This window comes from Dendropsophus ebraccatus, unplaced genomic scaffold, assembly GCF_027789765.1.
Source record: "Dendropsophus ebraccatus isolate aDenEbr1 unplaced genomic scaffold, aDenEbr1.pat pat_scaffold_565_ctg1, whole genome shotgun sequence".
NCBI classification, from domain to species: domain Eukaryota; kingdom Metazoa; phylum Chordata; class Amphibia; order Anura; family Hylidae; genus Dendropsophus; species Dendropsophus ebraccatus.
The window spans coordinates 17,198-44,585 of record NW_027210164.1 but is presented as its reverse complement, the minus strand read 5'-3'; the positions used below and the strand labels follow the sequence as shown (position 1 = coordinate 44,585).

Below are 27,388 nucleotides of genomic sequence, written 5' to 3'. Positions count from 1 at the left end.
GCAGGAGCGCTGGCAGGTGAGTTCCTAACATTACCCCCCCTTTTATGAGGGGCCTCAGGACCCTTAATCAAAGGACCAGGCTTGAGAGGGTTACATAAATGAAATTGTCGAACCAGACGCGGCGCATGCATGTCCCTACTTGCGACCCAAGTGCGCTCTTCAGGACCAAATCCCCTCCAATGAACCAGGTACTGCAAAGAATTCTGGACCCAACGAGAATCCAGAATTCTCTCTACTTCGTATTCCAGCTCTCCTTGAACAACCAAGGGAGCAGGGAGGACAGAAGGCAACACCGGGTTAACATATTTCTTCAACAGAGATTTGTGGAATACATCATAGATCTTCATACTTTTAGGCAATTGCAGCTTAAAAGAAACAGGATTGATGACCTTAAGAATAACATAGGGACCGATGAATTTGGGTGATAGTTTACTGGATGGCGTTCTTAATTTCAAATTTCTGGTCGAGAGCCATACCTTATCTCCCACCTTGTACTCTGGACCAGATATGCGTCTTTTATCAGATTGTCTTTTAGAACTTTCTTGGGCTTTAACCGGGTTCTGCAGAGCCTGGGCCCAGACTGTGCACAGTCTTTTGTAGATCTTTTCAGCGGATGGGTTGACCGACTCAGCAGCATGAACGGAAGAGTACCTGGGATTAAACCCAAAATTGCAAAAGAAAGGCGACATTTTGAGAGACTGATTTTCACGGTTATTTAGTGCAAACTCAGCCAAGGGTAAATATTCCTTCCATTTGTCCTGAGAGCTAGCAACAAAACATCTTAAAAACTGCTCTAATGACTGGTTTACTCTCTCCGTTTGACCATTAGATTGAGGATGGAACGCTGAGGAAAAGGACAAGGATATACCCAGACGCCCACAGAACTCTTTCCAGAACTTAGATACAAATTGTACCCCCCTATCCGAGACAATGTTTTCGGGAACCCCATGTAGGCGGAGAATATGATTAATAAATAGAGAGGCCAAACTACGAGCAGTAGGGAGTTTACTAAGAGGAATAAGATGACACATCTTCGAAAATCTATCAATGACCACCCAAATCACCGTTTTACCCTTGGAGACTGGTAGATCAGTTATGAAGTCCATAGAGATGTGTGTCCAGGGTTTGGTAGGTACAGGTAAAGGTTGAAGAAGTCCCTCCGGCAACCTACGAGATACTTTTGACCTAGCACAGATCTCACATGCCTCTACAAACAATTTCGTATCTCTGGCCCAAGATGGCCACCAATAATGATGAGCTAAGAGATATTTCGTTCCGGCAATGCCTGGATGACCTGCTAGTACAGAGCAGTGAATCTCTTCAAGGACTCTGAGACGGAGATTAGGGGGAACGAAGAGTTTATTTTCTGGAGTGTTCCTAGGGGCCATGGCTTGTGAGTCTATCACTTGGGCAGCCAGATCGGGCTGTAAAATGGCCACTACTACTCCAGGAGATAAAATAGTTGCCGGATTCTCTGTGGGAGTATTACTGATCTCAAAACTACGTGATAAAGCGTCAGCTTTTACATTTTTGGAGCCGGGTCTGAAAGTTACCTCAAAATCAAATCGTGTGAAAAAAAGTGCCCATCTGGCCTTTCGAGGGGTAAGACGTTTGGCTTTATCTAAATAAACAAGATTCTTGTGATCAGTCAATACCTTAATCTTATGTTTAGCCCCTTCTAAAAAATGCCTCCATTCCTCGAAGGCCCATTTTATGGCGAGAAGTTCTCTATTGCCTATATCATAATTGGTTTCTGCGCTAGAGAACTTTCTAGAGAAATACGCTATGGGTTTGAGATTGGTGAGCGTGTGAGAACCTTGTGAGAGCACAGCTCCCACCCCTACCTCTGAGGCATCTACTTCAACAATGAAGGGTTGCTCGAAGTCTGGTTGAATCAATACTGGAGCCACAGAGAAACACTCTTTAAGTTTGTCGAATGCCAGAACAGCTTCAGGAGTCCAGTTTCCCAAATCCCCAAATCCCTTCCTAGTCATATCAGTTAAAGGTTTAGCAATTATGGAAAAATCCTGGATGAATTTCCTATAATAGTTAGCGAACCCCAAAAATCTCTGTAACGCCTTGAGACTGTTGGAACGCTCCCACCTCTTGATAGCATCTATTTTAAGGGGGTCCATTTCAAAAGAACTGGGGTTGATTTTATATCCCAAAAATGATATCTCCTGAACACCGAATTGGCACTTCGACAACTTAGCGAACAAATTGTTTAGTCTAGGTAGCTCCATAACTTTACGCACATGATATATGTGGGACGACCAATCAGGAGAGTAAATAAGTATATTGTCTAAATACACCACCAAGAATCGACCTAAGTACTCACGAAACACGTCATTTACAAAATGTTGGAACACGGCCGGGGCATTGCATAACCCAAAGGGCATCACTAGATATTCGAAGTGGCCCTCAGGGGTATTAAATGCGGTTTTCCACTCATCCCCTTCCTTTATCCTAATCAGATTATAGGCTCCACGCAGATCAATCTTAGAAAACCATTGAGCCCCTACAATCTGATTAAACAACTCTGGAATCAATGGAAGAGGATGTTGGTTTTTAATGGTAATTTTATTTAGTTCCCTATAATCAATGCAGGGACGTAGACCGCCATCTTTTTTACCAACAAAGAAAAATCCTGCTCCTAGTGGAGAGCAGGAAGGACGGATGTGACCTTTGCGTAAACTATCCTTGATATATTCACGCATAGCCTCCCTTTCTGTCCTAGATAAATTAAACATTCGACCTTTAGGATATCTAGACTCAGGAATCAGATCAATGGCACAATCATATGGACGTGCGGCGGTAATTCGTCCACTGATTTTTCATCAAACACATCAACAAAATCAGATAAGAATTCGGGGATCTCCCCTTCCAACAAAGAACATTCCGTTTGATGCAAAGAAATACAATGGGAAGCACATCCCGGACCCCATTGAATGAGTTCCCGGCTTGACCAGTCAAACACCGGGTTATGCTGAGTCAACCAGGGTAACCCCAAAATAATATCTGAGGACAAATTATCCATAACCAAAAAATCAAGGAACTCCGAATGGATAGACGCTACTTTTACCTCAAGATGGGGGGTGATATATCTCACCTTACCCTGCGCCAGTGGTGTAAAATCTGCTCCAGTAATACTCAGCGGGCACTTAAGCTGAAGAGGACATACCCCCAGACTGGACCAAAAACCAGAATTAATAAAATTAGCAGATGTCCCAGAATCGATATGAGCCAATCCTGAAATACTCTTTTCCCCTAAGGAAAGAGTAATAGGCCCAATCAACTTATTTTTACTATCGAGCGGTACCTGTGCACCTGAATGACCCCCTCGATAGTCATTCAGGCGCTGGAGTTTTCCGGCGGTGATCCAGGCCTGGAGGTACACTCCCGAACACGGTGTCCAGCTTTGCCACAGTATAGGCACAGATTGTGCTGTAAACGATAGGCTTGCCTTGTTCTAGCATCCGTGGCTCCAATCTGCATGGGTTCTTCTTGGGACAAGGACAGAGAAGGAGTAGGTTTAGGGGGAGAAAAGACGGAGGATGAGGATTTACAGGGACCAGTGGTTAATTTCTCTCTACGTCTCTCTCGCATGCGTCTATCTACCCTTATAGCTAAGGTCATGGTCTCTTCTAAAGACTCAGGAGGCGGATAAGCCACTAATAAATCTTTTAATTGGTCAGAGAGACCTACACGGAATTGGTACCGTAGTGCAGAGTCATTCCAACCGGAGGGAATACACCACTGGCGAAATTCTGCACAATAGTCCTCTACTGGTCTTTTTCCCTGTTGTAGTGAGGTTAATTGGCGCTCGGCCACTGCGGTCCTGTCAGGGTCGTCATATAGCAAGCCAAGAGCTGAAAAGAAATAATCAACAGAACTTAGCTCAATGGCGTTGGGAGGTAGAGAAAAAGCCCATTCCTGTGGTGGTCCTTGCAGAAGGGATATGATAATTCCCACCCTTTGATTCTCGTCCCCAGAGGAGCGTGGACGTAACCGAAAAAATAATTTACATCCCTCCCTGAAGGTCCGAAACTCCTTTCTATCCCCTTTAAACTTCTCCGGGAGCTGTACAGGTGGTTCGGGCGGGGAAGGAGTCGTCATAGTCACTTGACGGGGAGCAGCCTCCTGTTCCTGAACACGTTCCGCAAGTCCTTGGACCAATGTGTTCAGGTTTTGCATCTGCTCAACTAACGCCTTAATGGGATCCATGACAACTCTCGGGAGACGTATATATATAATTTTAGGGCTGGTTATTCTGTCACAGGCTAAGGTTGAGAACGAGACACAAGACAGTGGGCCCTGAATTAGACCCCACCCGCTGTCACCTGCCTACTTGCCTCGGCCGACCCTAGGCGGTCGCGGACAACCACGAAGACAATCCCTATGCTAAATACGTGCAAAACATTAAACGCAGACAGACAGACAAACACAATGCAGAAAAGTCAACTAGCCGAGTCAGAACCAGACGAGCAAACGCAGTACCAAAATCAGGGAGAAGAGGATAGTCAGGGGACAGGCAAAAGGTCAGAATCCAGGCAAGACAGAATAGCAGAACAACGCAGGGAACAGGGAACTGGAGAGCTGGGATCAGGACAACTAATAACCAGCAAAGAGAGCTGGTAGTGATGACACTTTATACTGGGTCAGGAGGCCGGACCAGTACACCATTGGTCCGACCCCCTGATTCCTGATACTTAGCAGCTGGTCTGCTCCAGACCGAGTGGCGGAGCAATCCGCCCCTCAGCCTGAGCCTGATGCAGTTCAGCTGCAGAGGCTGGACGGCCGGCAGGAGTGACGCGGAGCCGCAGCGTCCCTGGTTACCAGGGACGCCGTCGGGTCTCCGTGACGTCACCCGGCTCGGCCGGCTGCCTCGGCGCAGGATCCTAGCGCCGACAGAAGCAGCCGGGACCGAGGAGGAGCGCTGGCAGGTGAGTTCCTAACAGGTACAGTCTCCTTATGAAGAGACACCATGAAATGCCCATAAAACACCATACGACAGCACATAAGGGGTATTCTCTTAACTTGTATAGTAAATCACATATTTTTGCAAATACATTGGTTTAGCGAACTTGCCTTCTTCCCCTGATATGCTGATTTTTCCCTCCCATGACGACTCCTTGTTAAGGTTACAGACCACCACTCTGCTCTAAAAGCAGTGGTCTGGCTTGTGTATATATAGTTATGCATATGTACACTACCGTTCAAAAGTTTGGGGTCACATTGAAATGTCCTTATTTTTGAAGGAAAAGCACTATACTTTTCAATGAAGATAACTTTAAACTAGTCCTAACTTTAAACAAATACACTCTATACATTGCTAATGTGGTAAATGACTATTCTAACTGCAAATGTCTGTTTTTGGTGCAATATCTACACAGGTGTATAGAGGCCCATTTCCAGCAACTATCACTCCAGTGTTCTAATTGTACAATGTGTTTGCTCATTGGCTCAGAAGGCTAATTGATGATTAGAAAACCCTTGTGCAATCATGTTTACACATCTGAAAACAATCTAGCTCATTACAGAAGCTACAAAACTGACCTTCCTTTGAGCAGATTGTGTTTCTGGAGCTTCACATTTGTGGGATCAATTAAACACTCAAAATAACCAGAAAAAGAGAACTTTCATCTAAAACTCGACAGTCTATTCTTGTTCTTAGAAATGAAGGCTATTCCATGCGAGAAATAGCTAAGAAATTGAAGATTTCGTACAACGGTGTGTACTTCTCCCTTCAAAGGACAGCACAAACAGGCTCTAACCAGAGTAGAAAAAGAAGTGGGAGGCCGCGTTGCACAACTAAGCAAGAGGATAAGCACATTAGAGTCTCTAGTTTGAGAAACAGACGCCTCACAGGTCCCCAACTGGCATCTTCATTAAATAGTACCCGCAAAACACCAGTGTCAACATCTACAGTGAAGAAGCGGCTGCGGGATTTTGGCCTTCAGAGCAGAGTGGCAAAGAAAAAGCCATATCTGAGACTGGCCAATTTAAGAAAAAAGATTAAGATGGGCAAAAGAACACAGACATTGGACAGAGGAAGACTGGAAAAAAGTGTTGTGGACGGATGAATGCAAGTTTGAGGTTTTTGGATCACAAAGAAGAACGTTTGTGAGACGCAGAACAAATGAAAAGATGCTGGAAAAATGCCTGGCGCCATCTGTTAAGCATGGTGGAGGTACTGTAATGGTCTGGGGTTGCTTTGGTGCTGGTAAGGTGGGAGATTTGTAAAGGGTAAAAGGGATTCTGAATAAGGAAGGCTATCACTCAATTTTGCAACGCCATGCCATACCCAGTGGACGCAAATAGCGGAAAAAAAAAAAAATTGCGTCAAACTCCTAGATGCCAGCGTTGCCTCAGAGGAATCACAGGAACGATGATGGTAATATTTAAAAGGTTTATTTAGAATACGCACAGAGTATTACGCGTTTCAAAAGCATAACTTTCTTCCTCAGATAGTTGTGCATGTACAACTATCTGAGGAAGAAAGCTTATGCTTTTGAAACGCGTAATACTCTGTGCGTATTCTAAATAAACCTTTTAAATATTACCATCATCGTTCCTGTGATTCCTCTGAGGCAGCGCTGGCATCTAGGAGTTTGACGCAATTTTTTTTTTTTTTCTGCTATTTGCCTGCACTTCTACGGGCCCCTTTGGGAGAATCCCGGTCTGTCTCTCCCAGCTAGCTGCAGCCCTGAAACACAGACGCCAAGTTGAAACAGGATACAGTACCCCATAAAGGGGTGATATGCAACAAGCCCAAGGGGCTTTAAGGTGAGCCTCCTTCTATCTGTTCATTACCCATTGGTACCTACGGTATCACACGAGGCGCCGCCTCCCGCCTTTCGCTTTTTTTCTTTATCCTATCTATACCCAGTGGACAGCGCTTGATTGGAGCCAGTTTCATCCTACAACAGGACAATGACCCTAAACACACCTCCAAATTGTGCAAGAACTATTTACAGCAGGAGCAGGCAGCTGGTATTCTATCGGTAATGGAGTGGCCAGCGCAGTCACCAGATCTGAACCCCATTGAGCTGTTGTGGGAGCAGCTTGACCGTATGGTACGCCAGAAGTGCCCATCCAACCAATCCAACTTATGGGAGCTGCTTCTAGAAGCGTGGGGTGCAATTTCTCCAGCTTACCTCAACAGATTAACAGCTAGAATGCCAAATGTGTGCAATGCTGTAATTGCTGCAAAAGGAGGATTCTTTGACGAAAGCAAAGTTTGATGTAAAAACAATGTTATTTCAAATACAAATCATTATTTCTAACCTTGTCAATTTCTTGACTCTATTTTCTATTCATTTCACAACGTATGGTGGTGAAGAAGTGTGACTTTTCATGGAAAACACAAAATTGTTTGGGTGACCCCAAACTTTTGAACGGTAGTGTATATTTATACAGTGGGTAAAACAAATATCTTGACAAGTCTTACAAGTTTAACTATGTTAGTTAAGGGGTTAAGAGTAACTCCAGGTGAGACGTTTCAATTGTATCTGCCAATTATTTTAATCACTGACAATTAAATTCTCTTTTGTTAACTTTTAATAGCCTATGATAAATGATCCAAAACTTCATCACAGCAGATAACATATGGTTGATTAGGAATAGGAATATATAGAATTTTATTTTTTTGTATATATATATATATATAAATATATATATATATATATATATATATATATACATATATATATATAAATCAAACATTTACAGTAATATTTTTTTATTCCAGTGAAGGTGAATGCAAATATTGAGTTTCTTACTTTTTAGAGCCTGGATTTCCCTTTTAAAGCATTGCTGACTTGCCCTCTGTCTTTCGCTTCCACCTCTGGAAAGGAAACTATTAGCTGCTCTGTCAACAGTTCAGCTTTGAAGGATTTCAATGAATGAATGAATTAAGAGAAGCAACAGGCAGCCAAGGCAAAATAACACATGCAATTTAGCTGTAAGGAATTTTATCACATGCATGAAGAAGCATATTATTTCACTTTTAAATAGTCATTTTCATCCCACATCTATCCATAATGGCAGGATGCTGACCAGATAGGAGTTTGGGGTTGGTTTATTCTTGTTTAGGAATCTTTGCTCTGTGTTCTCTGGGGCCATTGGCTGCATGTGTGGGGTGAATGAAACCCTTTTTTATTATGAATTTTATACTTCCAAATGAGAAGCTAAGAATGATCAGCTCTACAATATTGTTGTAGTATCGAAATATTGAGAACATTTCTAGTGTCATTATTTCTAAACAATTATACATAACTAGACAGCCAAATGTGCACCATTGTTGAGTTTGTGCTCCTTTAGATACATACAATTGAGCATTCAAATTCCAAGGTCCTATTTATACATCATTGCAACAATTCAGCTTAAAGATAGTGTTTGGCCTAGCTTTATTACTAGTGCGCATGCCCAGGGGTCACAAAATAGTATTCACACACCAAATCCCGACACTTCAGGCATGCACAGTATAGAGTCAAGGATGCCAAGATATAATTTCAATATGGAGCGTGCGATTGCCATCAGAATTTATAAGATGTCAAAATTTGACAAATGTTGGGACAAATGGAAGGAGTTTTATAAATAAGATCGCTTTGTATCATGGAAAGTTTAAATGGGTTTCAATAAGTGTTTAACGATGGAATGTAATGGTGGTTGACTGTGTTAAAGCAGGATACCATTATGAGCTTGGCTATGTTTACAGCATTATAATTTCAGGAGCCCATGTATGTTCACTGTGACTATAGGGTTTAATTACCCTATTTGTAATTTTTCTTTTTGTACTGATTAATGGAATGTGCAAATTTATGTTTATGTTGTGTATAGATGTGGAGCCGAATGTTTAATCGGCGAATGTTTGTGTATAATGTAAAGATAAAAAATATTTTTCCAATAAAAATGTAAATTAAAAAAAAAAAAGGATGCCAAGAACCAGCTGGCATGGCAGACGTAGTAGTAGTAGAATGATATGCTGTGTATTTTATCATCACAGGCACCAAAGTGTTATTAAAGTGGTTATGCAGAGCTACAAAAACATGGCCACTTTTCGCCCTACTGTTGTCTCCAGTTCAGGTGCAGTTTGCAATTAAGCTCCATTTACTTCAATGGAACTGAGTTTCAAAATCCCCCCCAACCTGGAGACAACAGTAGAGGGAAAGTGGCCATGTTTTTGTAGCACTGGATAACCCCTTTAATATTTGATATCATGAGTACTGAAGTATTATGTATATGTATTCACATCTCGGTACTAAATAGTAAAAGTAATATCAGGGTATAATCTGCGCACACATTAAAAGATGTATGTTACTGTTTAGACATGGTCTTGGTCTTGTAGGTAACTTACATTCCAGTTTTCTTGTTACCATATAATTTTTCCTATGTTTGTACCGATGAGCACCATTACCAGTGGCATGATCCACCCCAATGGACTCTCTAGCCATACGCCGCTCACAAGGACAGCAACAGCCAGACGGCTTGCTCAGTGATACATGTTTTATGTTTTATGCATACATCTAATAACTGAAACAGCTCATATCTGCACCTTCAAGACGTACATGTATTGTTTGTATGTTATAAAAATTTGAAAAATCCTGTTTAATAAAAATAATATTGAACCGTAAAAAGATGTATGTTGTTGGGAGCATTCTAAAAATAAAAAGTAATGCCTACCCTGGTCCCCCACAATTGCCCACCAAGCAACTTCTGGTTCCCCTCTGCTTTCTTATTGTACCTGCTTCTAAGGTGTAGGATTGTCTTCTTAGCTAATCATTGGTCACACCGGTGTTCCACCTTAGCCAGTGGTTGGCTGAGAGCACCGGTCCTGCTCTGATGTGTCATCTCAGATACAGGTACAAATGGGCTAACGGTAGTTACTAGAAGGAGAACCACAGAGGTCCAGGGTATGTAAACTTTTTATTTTTCAGCAACATATCTTAAAAATTTAAAATGTTAGAGTACCCCTTTGATATAAATGGACAAGGCTAAAAGTATGGTTATATAGTTAGGTAAATGAATATTTATACACTTACACAAATTTAGTTTTTTATTACTTGTTTACTGAAACTTATTCAAGTCATAGTCATAGGCTATGTTCACATTGAGTAAAAAAAATAAAAGAAAAAGGCGTCTACTTTTTCTTTTAAAAATGACATCCTTTTTTATTACCGCATTTTTATTGGAATGCATTGACATCAATGGAATGATGGCCACGCAGTGCACACAGTGTATTAAATACCAGACATTGTTTGTGCGGGCGTCAAAATAACAATCTTGACAATTATTGGTAGGTATCTTTTGCTAAGAACAGACGTTATTTTTTAGTTGTTCACACACATTTTTTTTTCTTTATTTTTACACTGTCATTACTATTAAAGTCAATGGATTTTTAAAATTAAAGACATACCCAAAGAACTAGAATAATGTACCAACAGCCGTCATTGTAGTGACGGGCACCCAAAACACGTGGCCATTACAAATATTCCTAATCTTGTACATATTAGTGTAACACTGAGTGCAGCAATTCTCATAGACTCCATCTTCGCATATGGACACGCTAAGTTCCACTTACAAGCAGAGACCTTTGTCCAGTTCATGGAAGACCAGTTGGAGTGTAAGTCGGAACTGGATGAGGGTCTTTGCCCGTTGTGGACCTAAAATTTATATGACCTATGGGGATGTTTTATGGATGATGCATTTATAATGAATTGTTTGACTCTCCCTTTCAATATTTTTGATCTCCTTGTATATATGTAGTTTGATTTATGAGGTATAATTTATTGCTATAAGTGAAAAAATGAAGTGTTGTAACTAACGTTGGAGATTAAGTGCTGCCCCTTTCCATTGTATTCAGTTTGCTGTGACCTGAGGACCAGGTCTGGTGATGCATGAGCAACATATACATGAAATTTTTTTCTTGTTCTTTTATTTTTGATTTGTGTCCTTTCAGGGGACACATGGCACGACCCGAAAATGTCATCATACTGCTGAACTCCTATCTGCACATCCACAACAGTTTACACAACACATTTCTTTCTCTCACAGTCACTTTTTGAAAGTTAATGTGAGATCTAAACAAATACAAGCCCCACAGGTCTTATCCAAACTGACTATGTCCCCTAAGAATTACATGCAGATGTTGTTTTTGCCCAACAAATGGTTACATTTATCATCTTGTTCTTACAAATGTACAGCTCTACAGATTGACATCTGGCCAGGTATACTCTAAGAAGAGCTTGCAAAACAAGTTACTACATCAAGTGATGTCAAGATACCTGACATATTGCATTTATATAATTCCATACACTTCAATGGAAATGTATGTGCGTGTAGGGGGGTAGCATCGTCTGCAGAGTGACACAGAGGTGCAGTATATATAGACATAAAGACACAGCTCTAGTAAGTTTTACATCTCACTCTCATAGTCACAGCTTGCATTACTTAGTATTATACCTAATGCTAAGTTATTCAAGCTGCTGATGCCTCTGCTAAATCTCCTCTTTTTTATGTGCAGTGTGTAGTTGTAGACATCATGACAGCTGCTATATACCCAGCAGCTTTGGGATAGGACATCTGAATAATAGAGAAGGACCCTACACAAAGAATAAAACCGATAAGAATGCAATATACACAGGGTGGATATATATATATTGTGGGGTAAGCACAATCAACTCCACTTTCCAGTATTATTAAAAAAACATCAAGGCCAAGTTAAGAAATACATACTTTATGATCAGTTAGAAGTGGCTTGTACGAAAGAGAAATCCACAAAGGGGTTCTTTAAGAAGTGGAAGACGTTTACATGTAACTTTCTCACTCAAGCATAAATAGGTAGTTTTGCCTTTCAAAGACACCAAATGGTATGTAACCAAAGAGGTAGTAGGGACACTGGGACGGCTTAAGGTGTTATTTGCCATACTCCGTGGAGTTGCTCTTTCGTACCTCTTCACTTGAAGGTGGAGTGCCTAAACCCACTGGTGAAACTGCAAGCAGGGGGTGGGGGAAGTGATTTAGTGGGGGTCATGTATTTCTGGCCGAACACTGTGGTTTACGGATCTTGGCTACACAAAAAACATTGGAATTGATCACGGCCTTTGTTGTTGTACACTTTTTCTTATCTCCACTAGTGATGAGCGAATAGTGAAATATTCGAATATTCGATATTCGTACGAATATCTCCCTGATATTCGACTATTCGATCAAATATTCAATCCCATTAAAGTCTATGGGAACAAGTATTCGATTATTGAAAAACATCTATTCGACCACTTGGAGGTTCACCAAGTCCACAATGACGCCTCAGGGAAAGAGAATTTGAACGCTTATCGAATATTTATTGAATATCCAGCACACTATTTGATAATATTCAATCGAACAGTATTCGCTCATTACTAGTCTCCACAAATGTTAATATGTTCTATATTTGAGAAAACTGAATGAAAAGTTAAAAAAGGGGGGGGATTATTATTTATATATGTCAGGTTTTTGTTTTTAGTGTAAAATGCACAGAAGTGGGAATTTTACCTAAGACAGGTGTGTGGTAGTAAATTTCACCCATTATTTTAGCATTGAGTCCATAGATGTCTATGGATAGTTAGGCTATGTTCACACTACGTAAGTTCCATGGATTTCCAACGGAACAGCCGTGATTTCTACGGAACTTACGTAGTGCTGCAGTTAATGTCAGTGAATAGCGGACGCAGAAAACCCTGTTGGGGCACACTATGAAGTGAGTGGCTCTGGCCGCATGGTCCATAATGTGCAGTGGGGAGTTCTGATGCAAGAGTGCACTGATGCGCCCGCATCAGAATTTCGCAGCGCTAAAGATCTGCAGTCCCGTCCGGGATGATCTTTTCTGAGACCGTCCGTCCCGCGGAACGGCCGGTCTCAGACAGCGTGTAAACATGGCATTAAGGTATATGCGTTATAATCATTTGAAAGAAAGAGTCTGTATTCTGTCTGAAAACCAACAGGTTTCAGCTGTGTCCTCCCACATGCGTTTTTGACGTGTTATTTCTTAAGCAGATAATAACATTTACACAAGCACCTACCCAAACACACCTTTGCTGTCTTGCAGCTTCCTTTCTTGTGCATTTAAAATGCTGATATTAGACATTCATGTGAAAAAATATGTACGGAGGTCCCAAAACAAGTTCCAAGACTGGAGTTAAAATAAATAAAAAAATAAATAATAATAATAATAATAATAATAATAGTATTCATATGCTTTTCTGTCCTATATTAGAAACATTTTTGGGGGGATATGCTTGGCTAGGAGAAAAATCCTCCCCATAATGGTCCCTAAGACCACTTCTGTGTGGATATACACTAAGTTATCAAGCAAAGAAGCTGCTGGAGTTCTCAGAACAATGACCTACAACTCTGAGATTACTTGGATAATGAGAAGCTGAAAATGCACCTAGCTTCTAAAAACAGACATGTCTTCCAGAAGCATGGAACATATCTTACAACAGATCTCAAGAATGGGAATGTTGGACTCAAAACCATGAACATTTTGATATTTTATTTAGTTAGGATTGTGTATAATTGTCATGGTGGATAGGAGTCCATGAACTCTAATAGAAAGCTGAATTGCACATAAGAGTAGCCTGCTGCACTGTGATCCTCCTAAAAGAGACTCTTTATTGAAAATTAATATGTTAGCATTTTGGCAGTTGCATATCTTTCTATTTTTCCTGGCTGCACACTTCTAAAAATGTTGCATAATTCAGCACATTTTATATTTTGGTAAGTGAAGATGTTTATGAATTTTAGGGAACAAATTAGGGCACGAAGCTACAAAAAATAAATGGAAAATTAAGTAGTTCATAGATTGCAGTTTTATTGCACCGGGTCATTTCAGTGAAAACGTTGCAGCACTGCGACGGTACGGCAATAAGCTACAACACGTGTAACCACAGCCTAAAAGGGTTTTCTAAGCTTATATAACATAACAGAATATTACGTAATTGTGTCTAATAATCACCTGATGGTGACACCTTTGTTTTTTTTGGTAAGTGCCTTGGTAAGAGCAAAAAATTATCTTTTAATCTGCAGCTCTATGCCAAACTGGTGTGTCTTTGCCCCATGTCTATGATGCCTCTCATTACTTCTTCCCCACCCTCCTCATCATTAGGAACACCCCCTGGCAGGATTTTTCCTATTCATCACTGACCTAAGCTGCATCTGGGCTGTTGCAAAACACTACAGTTTAGACGAACAATGAATAGGCATCACAGACCTGGGGAACAGATACTCTAGGCCAGGGGTACTCAACAACTTTTAGTGAGGGTCCACTTACCGGGGTCTATTGTCAGGTGAAGGTCCGAGCTGAACATCAGTGTGCTTTGTTACTTTTTACAAACGTTCAACTATTTTACATACAGAATTGCTGCTTATTAGCGGGAAAACTGGCATGTTTTCTCTCTTACCAGCCCTTTGATATAAGGTACAAAGGGGGTGACTGCCCTGGTAGTATATAGCCCCCCCTGTTGCTCCCCCAGTAGTGTATAGCCCCCCTGTGTGCTCTCCCCCAGTAGTGTATTGCCCTCTGTTGCTCCCCCAGTAGTATATAGCACACCTGTGATCTCCCCCCAGTAGTATATAGCCCCCCTGTGCTCTCCCCCTGTAGTATATAGCCCCCCCTGTAGTATATAGCCCCCCTTCCGGTAGAGCAGGCCGGCGGCGTACACTGAGGTCACTGGTGCACGCTCTGCTGGGGAATCCCCGGGACGTCCCCAGACAGCGCGTATCAGCTGGGGGCCGGACCGACACTGCCGCGGGAGGCATTACGGTGGGGAGCGGGACCTCCTAACCGCCCCGGATCCGGTCCGTCCCGGAACGGATCCGGGGCGGTTAGGAGGTCTGACAAGGGTCCGGTGAGCTGGCCTCCGCGGTCCGGTCCACCAGTTAAGGACCCCTTCTCTAGGCCATGCCAGTTTGACACAGCAATTAAAAGATAATTTATTTGCTCTAGCCAAGGCACCAGGCGCATTTTAACATCAAACGGATGGTACTAGTGGTTTGGTGGATACAGAGTCGCTTTAAAGGGGTAGTGCGGTAAACAATTATTCACAGAATAACACACATTACAAAGTTATACAACTTTGTAATGTATGTTATGTCTGTGAATGGCCCCCTTCCCCGTGTCCCACCACCCCCCACCCGTGTACCCAGAAGTGTGGTGCGCTATACTCACCTGTCACATGCCGACTCGTCTCCGATCTTCAGTTAGCGATGTCGACTTCGGACAGCCGGGCTGAATCCCTCCGAGCGTCTCGAGTGCCGACCGCCCTCTTCAGCGTAATCTGATGCTCAGCCGCGATTGGCTGAGCACAGTTTGGCTCAGCCAATCGCGGCTGAGCAGCCAATGATGCGGCAGAGGGCGGCCGGCACTCAGGACGGACGGAGGGATTCGGCCGAAGACGACATCGCTGACTGAAGATCGGAGACGAGTCGGCACGTGACAGGTATGTATAGCGCACCACACTTCCGGGTACACGGGTGGGGGTGGTGGGACACGGGGAAGGGGACCATTCACAGACATAACATACATTACAAAGTTGTATAACTTTGTAATGTGTGTTATTCTATGAATAATTGTTTACCGCCGCACTACCCCTTTAAGCAATAGATAAAATAGGAGCAGGTCTCTCAAGCACAATGATGGAGAACTTAACCTCAGAGTTGAGGAACATGGAACTTGCCTGGTGTGGACAGCTATCTTGGCAGCCTGATCTTCTGGTATCAGCCTCAATGCCAAACTTTGGAGAGGAACATAATGTACACTTTAAGTCGATATGCTGGAAACAAAATAGGCAAGTGTATGATTCTGAACAACTATGATAAGGACTTGCTTACAATACCTTGATGACTGGGTCATAGCATCTCCAAAATGTTAGGATTTGTGTGTTTTTTCCCAGTTGGCAGTGATTTAGACCTACCAAAAATAGTCCAAGAAAAGACAACTGGAAACAGAATTATGGATGCTCACAGCTCTATGATTTGGCTGGTCTGATCCCACAGAAAATTCACTGTAGCAGTCAGGAACTTACCTAACCATACCCCTGTGCTGCTCTGTTCTTCTCCTGCACAGCAAGGAAGGTGGGAGTCTGATGCCATGGTTGACCGGCCATCACTGGTGGCGACCAGTCAACCAACGACAGTTTGAGGATGCGTTAGGTTATTTGGTAGCCTGGCAGCGTATTTGAAACACTGGAGCACTAGACCAATCAGGAATGCCAGGGGTCTCCAGATTGCCAGGTGTGGGGGGAAGGGAGGTAAAAAAAGAGGCAGCTACTCACTATAGCTGCCTATGAATGTTTGGTCACTTGCTTTATCACCAGTGTAAACTTGTTTGACTACTGCATTCCTGACTTTAGCTTTTGTACCCTCACTATGTCACTGGATCCGAAATTTGTACCTTGTTACTGTATGTGTTTGACCTCCACCTGTTTATTGGTTTTGACTCTTCCTCTGATATTGTCACAGTTTTTGCTCTCTTGGTTTTCACCCCCTGGCTTGTTTGTAGACTTTTTAAGTGGCTAATCCACACCCAGCTGGTTGTTTGACTTGGACTGGGGACTGTTCTATACCCCTGATGGGCCCTAAACCTAGTCATCCTAGGGAGCATTGCCTAGTTGGGGGGCTGCTGCTTAGAGCCCATTGTCCAAGTAGGTAGGGACAGTGGTCTGGGTCCAGTACGTTTCCCACTGTTACCCTACAGACATGATAGTAGCACAATTTGAAATTGTAACACTTTAAAGTATTTGCTGATGCCATTTTGGTGTCAAATACCACAGATTGCCTTCTGAGGTTTGTTGGAATCCATGCTTCAAAGGGGCAAATGTGTTTTTGATCTTTGAAGGAGACCTACACAGTATTGTACAGGTGTTATGACTGAATGATTTATACCACTTGGCAAGATTTCTTAATTACCCTTTCTTCCACCTTAGCCCCTTTTCAATCATGAATAGTTATTGCTAGTTTACAGAATCCTGTGGTTAACCAGTGGATAGTGAGTGCAAACAGTCTGTATTCACATGCTTAAATTTTATGGCATTTTAATAAGAGGAAAAATCGTGTGGGGTGGAGCGTGTTTGAGTTTTGCCACAATAATGAGACAGTGATCACACAGCATGGGGGGGGGGGGGTAATATTGAAAAATATTTCAATGAAAGGAACTGACCGCTAAAATTTCAAAGCCATATAAAAATTTTAAAAAAAGGGGCAACATGAAGGCAACAAGTTACTTCTTACAGTATTACTAAGACATTTACTAACATTTTTACTTCCGTAAATAAGCAAAAAGTATGGGAAGTGATTTAGTGATTATGGTCATTTTTAGAAGTAAAATAAATGCATAATTCTTCATTCTACATAGTGTTGCTCACATTCCGCAGCTCTTTATAGTAATCCCTGACTATTTTTCCTATCTCACACACAAGGGACAATTTCTTTGGTGGCCAATTAATCTAGCAGTGTGTTTTGGGAATGTGGGAGGAAAGTGAAGTACCCAGAGGAAACCTACGCAAACAATTAGTATGCAGTTATGATTAGAGGACATGTTTAACATGGACGAGGGTAACAAATGGAATGAATCAACTAAGTGAAAAACAAATCTTTCTGGTAAATAAAGATGTCGGCTCAGCTGCTAAATTACCTTGGCATGAAACATCCAGAAATGTGTAAAGAACAGAAAGGAAAAGCCAAAATGCAAACTTCTGTCTAGGCAGCGGTGTGATAGTCTGCATCTATGTAAGTAAAACAAACACACAGGGCCATACTCATCAGTGACATTCCCCTGCCAGTGTTTGCTTACTGGGATTGCCCATTAACACTATCTCTCTTGTCACCTAATTGCTGGATGACAGCAGGAGCTACAGATGTAATGCGCCGTCACAGATAGAAGCAACCAGCAGTGTTAATGGTATTTCAGTCTGTATGGATTTTCTCTAATTGAATTCAGCTGCTCCCCGAGTGAATATTTTGTGGAATGTTTCTACTTCAATGTTATTTGTGGTAGAACTTTTTTGGCATGACTTTCTAAATCATCAGAGAATGTTCTTTACTAATTAGCAGTAATTGGGAATTTGCAGTCAAGTGCAGATCTGAAAACTTCTAATTATATTTTCCTTGTGCTATAATAATGCTCCAAGACGACGCAAGCACCACATCTTAACCAGTTAACTTATAAAACTTTGTGTGATTGTGATTATTACTATTTTGACTGTGTAAAAGCTTTGTAGATTTATTAGGAACTAACACCATAGTTACAACAACACAAAGCAGTTCACAGAAAAAAATTCTAGCTAGTAGGAATAATGGGAAACATGACAGACTCATCTTCCCATGATGGTTTAAATACACACACACACACACACATTTATATGCAATATATATAAAATGATGTTCGTTTACTCTTTTATAACCACTATTTTTCCCATGTAATTGTATGCAAAGTAGCCCTCCTCCAAAAAGAAGAGAGCTTGCTTTCTAGTGCTACACAATGGAAGCAGCTTTCCTACAAGTCAGTGATCCTGGCTCCTTTAGGCTTTGTTGACACAACATTTTTTCCTCTCTGTTTAAAATAACCTCCGATGTTTGCATTAGACGTCCAAAATTATTGACTTGATCATTATTTTGACATCTGGACAGATAACGTTTGTCATTTTATGCACTGGACATCCGTCATTCCATTGATTTCAATGCATTACAATAATTTTTTTTCTTTTTTTTAAATATAAATGGAGGACACCTTTTCCCTTTTTTCACATTGTGTTGGTGGTGCTATATATATATATATATATATATATATATATATATTACACAAAAGGGGTTGAGCTTTTTCTAATCTTTGATAACCCTTTAAGCTCCTTGAATTATGTCTGGGGATTCTAAATCAAACCAGAATATTTCACAAGAACTTCAACTTTGTTGGAGGAGTAGAGTTTTTCCATTGGTTTGCAGGAGGGCTACTTATTTTTTCCCAGTGGAGGATTTCATGTCCTGTCAGACTCCACACTCTCTCCTTTAGTTGCATGTAAATAGTAGCCAGTTGTTCCAAGGACAAAATATAGAAAACTAATTTAATTAATGTTAAATTCTAGTTGTTTATTAAATTTTTTTGTGTTACCACAACAATTCTACAGTTAGTAGCCCATCATTCTATTATGAAGCACATATTTGGTCTTTTCTTAGATTATGGTATGTAGTGCTGTGGTTAGTGTAAAGAGGTTATGCCACAATCAAAACCTCCTATCCTTTGGAAAGGGAATAACTAGCAGATTGGTGGGGCTCTGGGACACAAGGACGGTTCCATGATATTATTTAATCTGTTTTAGGCTATGTTCACACTATGTTAAGAGACCTCTGCAAAGATCATCCCGGCCAGTACTGCAAAGATCATCCCGGCCGGTACTGCAGTACCGGCCGGATGATCTTTATGGCCGTAGTGTTCTTATGCAGGCGCATCAGCGCGCATCTGCATCAGAACTCCTCATAGGACACAATGAAGCAAGTGGCCGGAGCCACTCGCTCCATTGTGTGAACTGACAGGATTTCCTACGGCCGTAATTCACTGAATTGCGGCCGCAGAAAACTGACATGTCAGTTCTTTGTGGCCTGGCGTGGGATCCCGGTCGGAGCGTATAGGATGTGTAAACGCTCCGGCTGGGACCCCATAGAACAAAAGGCAATTTTCCACACTGCATTAAGTACGGCCGTTGTTGCCGATGACAACAACGGCCGCACTTTTACGTAGTGTGAACATAGCCTTAACATAGCCTTAGCATTTTTTATTAACTCTGCAAAAATGGCATAACTTTGCTTGAACACAAATTTTGAACCTCAACATGTAGAACACAAATTAAAGACATACAGAGGGCACAAGGAAGCTGTTGCTTAAAATACATGATAACTTAAGCTCCAGTAGTATATGTCCATCCTTTGAGGTATGAATAGAGCCCTTTTGACAATAAATCTCTGCAATATGGAAAATAAGATTTAAAGAAGCAGTTCACATTTTTTTTTTTATCTGCCCCCCCCCCTTCCCGCGCAGATAGTCACTAGATCAGTGTGGCGCAGCACAGCTTCGTTTTGGTCCCACGGCACCGTTCAAATCCGGTGCACACTCACGTCACCCGCTTCTGTGACCCCTCTTCTGTCTCCTTTGATTGAAGACCGGAAGTTACCCTTTCCAATGCATTCTCTATGGGAGATCGTGACTTCTGTCTCTCAAACACAGGAGACAGAAGAGGGGTCACTGGAGCGGATAACGTGAATGTGCGCCATATTTGAACAGCAGCACGGGACCGGAATTAAGCCTCGCTGGGAGACACCGATCTCATCTGGTGAGTAGCCACACCACCGCGCAGCTGGGGGGCAGATAAAAAAATTTTGGGATTCGCTTCTTTAACCTGCCTTAGTGGCAAAATTGGAGCCCAGTAATACCAGTCCATTTTAAGATAAAGGGAATAGAAAGAGTTGTAAATTAAGGTCTAGACTGTACAGTTGTTTTTTTTTATATACTTTATACCCATAAATATCAGGAAAGGCCATTACTAGAGATGAGCAAATTTACAGTAACAATGAAGCGAAGCACTTTGTGATCTTTGCAATCCGCTAATCAGTCTGCTTCCTTTCTAACTCACTGCCGCTCCTCCCAGGGTGCTGGAAAAAACTGGATCCAGTCCTGGAAAACTGGGAAAAGTTTCTCAGGACTGGATCCAGCTTTTCCCTGGAGGAGTGGCACAGAGCAGCAGTGAGTTAAAATACAGCAGGCTGATGAGCAGATTGCAGAGATAACAAAGTGATTCGGTTTGTTATTACTGTAAATTCGCTCATCTCTAGCCATTACTATTGGACCAGAGGGCTGTCTGACTCACAGTACTCCTGCCAATCAGCTAATAAAAGAGGCTGTAATCAGGTGCGCTGCTTTCTCTTCTTTGTTTTCATTAGATTTATGGTGTTTGTGCTAGCAAACTGTACTTTTCCCTTGATCACACTATATGATCCCTGTGCAAACAGTATCACGTTACCTCTGTGGTAATTGTAGTGTCTGCTGTATCTTCTTAAGACTGTACAGTTACAATTTCCTCTCCGTTGGAGAAAATATTCAGAGTAATAGTCATTGCTTCACCGTGTGTTTCAATAAATAGACTGTACCCTACCCCTTTAATTCTAAGTGTGTTGGTTAACATAAATGGAGGCAACACTCCCATAATCATATATTAATGCGCACACGAGGATAAATGCAGAAAATTATTTCAGGATGTTGCTTTCTTTAAGTGGACTGTTGGCCATCCACTCCATGCTGTGAAGGGATGATGGAAAACAGATATGTTGTGGAAAGAATTCTTTAAAGCACGGAAGACAAGTCAATGGAAACCATATGCAATCATGTATGTTTATGTGTATGTTTCTTGTGGTTTCACATGTATCCCTGTATATTTTTTACAGCACAGCAATTTCCCTTGCCCGATAGAGACATTGCAAGAATTAAAGGCCTTAATGCATTTTATATAGAATAGTGACCTAAAGTAAATCTTTGTTTTGTTGAGTAGCTCAAAGTCTTACAAGAGACCATAGTTTTTGCCTAAGATGTTTATAGAAAATAAAAAGTATAACTCAGAAGAGAAACTTTAACCTCAAATCTAGCTGAGTCATTGGATTAGTCACTGTGGTTTGCTTGGTATATAAAATATAATATATGGTAGATCATTTTTCAGATTTTCATAATCTCTCTTGTAAGTGATGAGAGGGAAAAGTATGTGTGGCTTTCCTATGGATTCTAGCATACAACAAATTTATAGCATGATAGAAGTAACTCACTGGCTAAACACTGACAGTACTTATATTACCAATCACCTTAAGTGACCTATTAATCCTGACAAAAAGGACTGTTTTTTTTTTTTTGCAAAAGCAGGTCGTAAATAATGTAAATAATGTAAATAATAAACAGGGTCATAGTCAATTACAGCTGTTCTGCACTGTGTGTACATGGCCAGAACTGTTCTTTTTGCCTTCAATGGAGTGCATTATTACATTGAAAATTTGCCAGTATTTTTACCTCAAACTTATGGCCCTATTTTGGTATGATTTCACTGTGTGTAAACACAACCTTAGATTGTTAGTGACATTAAAACGTTTTGATAGGTAGATCCCCAGAAATGACTAGGATGAGCTGGAAGAGGTATTGGGTAGTACTCTTATTGGGTTTTTGCTCTCCTGTCTTGCTATGGGAGATAGAGTCTATAGTAATTTATAGAGCCTGTCTCCTTCGATGAGACGGGGACACGATAACTTAATAAAGTGCTCCTGCCAGCTTGGCTTAGTGATCAGTGTGTGTGTGTGTTTGTGTGTGGGGGGAGTGGGTGTCTATACACTCAGACCCTAACTGTTAAACATTTTGGAGCTGTCTCTGTGATATGTATGCTTTAAAAGCCTAAAGGCAATGTGGCATCAGAAAGTGAGCTATTATTTAACCCTTAGAGGACCCTGTTAATTTAAATTTTTGCGTTTTCATTTTTCCCTCCTTGTGCTTAAAAGGCCATAGCACTTGCATTTTGTCACCTAGAAACCCACATGAACCCTTATTTTTTGCATCACTAATTGAACTATGCAATGACCGGCTGAATTTTTGCATAAAGTACACTGCGAAACCAGAAAAAAATTCAAAGTGTGGTGAAATTGAAAAAAAAAACGCATTTCTTTTATTTGGGGGGGTTTTCATTTTTTACGCCGTTCACCCTATGGTAAAACTGACTTGTAATATATGTTCCTCAAGTCGTTACGATTATGACGATATGTAACATGTATAACTTTTCTTTTATCTGATGGCCTGTAAAACATCCAAACCATTGTTAACAAAATTGCGCTTTTATCCTTTGGTCTATGGGGCTGTGTGAGGTGTTCTTTTTTGCGCAATGATGTGTTCTTTCTATAGGTACCTTGATTGCGCATACACGACTTTTTGATCACTTTTTATTACAATTTTTCTGGATTTGATATGACCAAAAATGCGCAATTTTGCACTTTGGGATTTTTGGGCGCTTACGCCATTTACCGTGCGAGATCAGGAATGTGATTAATTAATAGTTCGGGCGATTGCGCACGCGGCGATAGCAAACATGTTTATTTATTTGTTTATTTTTATTTATAACATGGGAAAAGGGGGGTGATTCTGACTTTTATTAGGGGAGGGGGCTTTTTACTAATAACCACACTTTTATTTTAACTTTTACACTTATACTAGAAGCCCCCCTGGGGGACTTCTAGTATAAGTGCACTGATCTCTCATTGAGATCTGTGCTGCATAGACTTGCAGCACAGATCCATGAGATAGGCACATTGATTGCTTCCGGCTGCTGCAGCCGGAAGCAATCGAGTGCCGAGCCGGGATCAGCGCCATTACGGCGCTGACCCTGGATGGGGTAAGATGTGTGGGTCGCTCCTTCGGGACAATGTCCCGGAGGAGCGATCCTCTTCACTAGACACCAGGGAACAACTGCATTCGGTAATCGCATTACTGTATTACTGTATTAGCGGGCACGGTGATCGGACCGTGCCCGCTAATACCTGCGGTTCCGGGCTACGAGCGACACCCGGGACCGCGGCGGTTTAGAGCGCGGCTGCTGCGCGGCCCTGCTCTGAACGCGGTGAGGCGGCCCTGGACATACGGGTACGTCCAGGGTCGCCTAAGGGTTAAATCCTGTTTTTATTTTTTTACATTTTTGGTGATGTGTTATGTAATATTCCATGGTGCATTACATGATCCATTCCATGGATTGGTGCTTTAAGGATTGTAGTACTGCCCCCAGAGCACCAAACTGCCTAATTTACTAGTTAATAAAAAACAAGATTTGAGGAAAGCGGTGCTTATTTAAGGGTAAGAAAATCACCTTCATTCTTTAACAGCATTAGGCTATGTTCTCACTTTGTGAACATATCTGGAAAAGGGGGCCATCTTGTTACATAAATGTCCACTAATAATTCCCTAATAATCTTGATATGTTCCTGAATAGAACATAGCCTCAGAGGCTTCTAACTTGCTGTTAATTTCCTCCTGAGCCTTCAGAAAGATTCCCTGTTCACTAGCCTATGATATATATTGGGCAACTGATCCAAGATCACCCTCAAAATGTGCAAATGTGAAAAAAAAAAAAAAAAAAAAAGGTTTCTGTCATGTCGGCTGATGTGATCTTTTGGGCCTTGGTATAATGATGCAGAGAAACATAGTATACAGATCAAGGAAACCTACTGGAAACTTAACAGATCCCAGTATAGAAATGTCAACTAGTGGTGTGGATAATATTCTCTTGTTTCATCTTTTTTCCAGGCGACTCAACAAGAATAAGTTGCAAGTCCTTCCAGAATTGCTGTTCCAAAGTACTGTAAAATTGACCAGGCTGTAAGTCATTTTATATTTGCATATTTTCCTTATTTTGGCTTTTTAACTGGTTGTTGTTTGTCATCATATTGCTCTATATAATATCGTTTGTCTTACCATTATTGGTCATATTAATAGCCAAAGAATAATTTGTACTGCTTTTATCGTACCCTTATGATGCTGTCTAAGGTCGTTTATTTCCCTTTATATTTTATGTACAAATAGAAATAGAATGGAAATGGAAATAGAAAAAATTAATTTGCGTTCCACGGACTAACTTTTAGGGTGTGTTCACACGTTCAGGCTTTTAATTGCTAAACGTCCAGCTCTGGATCAAACAAATTTTTACATTTTAATGTGAATTTGCTTATAGGACCACGTGTATACAGTTGGTAGTATTTACAGAGTTGGTTAGAAGAAATTTAAATAGATCTGGGAATATACTTTATGTTTTATGTGTGCCAAAATGCAAAAATTGTTCTGGAATAAAATAGATAAAAATTTATCATACAGTGTAAAGAGACTGGAATGTATGATCAGAATAGATTGAGGGTGAGTTTACACGTACCAGATCTCAGCTAATTTTACTCTGCGAGTTCTGCAGCGAAATCCGCTGCGATTCCTGGCACTGTCATTTTGAATAGGTTCACATGTATGTAAAGCCCCATTCCCCCTTAACCACCGCGGCCCCCTAAATACTTTACCCTGGCTACACTTCGGCTTGCTTCGTGGGCTCCCGGCATCCTGACGTCCTGCTCAGCCAATCAGTTGGTGTGGCTGGACAGCGCACTGATTGGATGAACGGGACATCAGGGAGCTGAGAGTCACAGAAGCAGGCTGGAGCACAGATGGGTAAAGTATTCAGGTGGCGGGTAGAGGGGGATGAGGCCTTACATACTCTCAGCGGAATAAAAATTTCACTGCAAGTATGAAAACCTATACAAAATGACAGTACAGAGAATCTCAGCGGATTTTGCTGTGGAACTTGCAGCGTGAAATCTGCTGTGGTTGCTGTACGTTTGAACCAACCCTTAAACATTTTATTTCTCCTAAATTAATCAATGAATCTTCCTTGTTTTGTGTTATGGTAAGTGTCCTTGTCATTAGAAAAAAGTTTTTAGGAAACAAAAATTAGGGTGGGCACCACCTGCCAATGGGTGGAAGCTCAAATGGTAAACATGAAACAAAAACCATGAAAATCATTCAATGGACTAGAAAAACAGGTGTAAGTTACAAACAGTTAAAACAAGAATAAATGCACCATCCACTCACTGGGCAGAATCCATAAAGTAGTCAGGGTAGGGAGATGTAAATAAGAGCAAAGTGAATGTAGCAATCCCACTGTGAAGGCCAAAGGGCCCAATGAAATGTAAGGGTTCCACTCGTTCCGCTGTTGGTCACAGGACCAAGACTTTACCAGGAACCACTACAGATTGCAGTGGTAAAACCTGCAGAAAAAATATAGTACAAAGTAACTAAATACAATTTTATAAATTCTGCTAGGAAATTCACCTATGGTGATTTAATAAAAAAAAAATTCTGTTGCAAATGAGGACAAATTTATGACAGCATTTCCTCAGTGACTTCACCTGGTAGAGAAAACACACAGTGATGACTGCAAGTTACTTGTGGATCGGCAGCTTAATCCTCAACATGAATTTTTTCCCCGTTTCCAGAGCAGTAAATCCACCCAAATTGGAGCAGATTTGTCTTGCAGAATTCCCTGCAGATTGGAGATCTTCTATTTGAAATTCTACAGAGCACATCTGACCAGTGTGGTCTGACTTTAATGTTTCATTTCTGGGCCTTAAGGCAAAGGATGACTGGATTAGAAATAAGTTCTGATAAATGAACCATTTTAGCATGAAGACTTTAAGGCCTTCAGCAGTCAGCACCACATATGTGTACACAACAAGCTACACAACCTTAGTCGGAACATTTCATTGACTGAATTGCAGTTTAAATTTTGTTTAAATTTCTTTTCATTATGAGAAAACCAGCTTGTGTTAAAGTTAAGCCTTTCCCTGCTTCATGGTTGGCTCAGCTTAGTTTTACTGTGTGAGATCCAGACCACCTTGCATCTGACTTGGGGCATTCTGGCTCCATTGCAGACCATTTTTTTCTGAATTCAGGTCAAGTGAGTTTTTAGTTGTGTTTCCACAGGCACAAGCCAACACTTGCTGAGTGTTCTTAGAAAAGTGTCCTCTACTAGTATCCTTGGGAGTAAAAATCCTTGCTCAGGCAATCCATTAACCCTTTAACCCTTTAATAATGAACTGATTCTCTATTGCCAATTTTTTTTTATAGTTATAATGGTTTGTTTTGTTTTTCTATACCAGTTGCAGTTTCCCTTATAAAACACTTAAAACAATTTTTTTTTCTGTTTTGGGCACCAATTCAGTGTGCAGAAATAGCCAACTTCAAATTCTTCTGATGCAATTGATTTACTTTTGGATGGCTTGAAATCTTGTATTTATGAGAAATTATTCTACACAGAGGTAATGCACAGCTGGTGTTACAATTCTAATTCAGAAATATACCTCAAAACATTGTTTAATCCCTTCATGTACAGTAGAAGAATGTATGATTATGTCCTTTGGGACTTACCTACTACTACGTCAATTGTCCATAGATTAAACGAGAAGTCAGGCACGGGGCAAAAATATTATTCCAGGCTGAGGGTGGGGGAACATAAAAAAGAAGTTATATTCACCTGACCCAGTGCCCGCGCAGAGACATGCCCCGCTCTTGGACCCCAGCTGGCTTTCTTCTTAGCTCTCCCTGGCTATGTCAAGATTCGGTTGATGGATGCACCGCACAGCCAGTCAGTCAGTCAGTCACCGCTACAGTCACTAATTGGCTGAGCGTGCTAAATACCACCCACTTGACATTCAAACCGGGCTGTGACCTGGAAACCGGGAGAAGAGGACATGCGGTGGGATATGGGGGCCCAGTGATGCCCCTCCGCGCAGGCTCGGGGAAAGGAGAGCA

General features: G+C 41.3%; 1 protein-coding gene across 1 annotated transcript in view; it reads left to right on the top strand.

Annotated features, from left to right (window-relative positions):
• Positions 1–26,852, top strand: part of LOC138777297 (slit homolog 3 protein-like) — a 79,000-nt gene extending 52,148 nt beyond the window's left edge. The window contains exons 4-5 of the mRNA XM_069956283.1: positions 24,347–24,418; positions 26,799–26,852. Coding sequence (XP_069812384.1) covers positions 24,347–24,418; positions 26,799–26,811 — 85 coding nt within the window. The 3' untranslated portion in view covers positions 26,812–26,852. The remainder of the gene's footprint in view (positions 1–24,346; positions 24,419–26,798) is intronic.
• Positions 26,853–27,388: the final 536 nt, after the last annotated feature.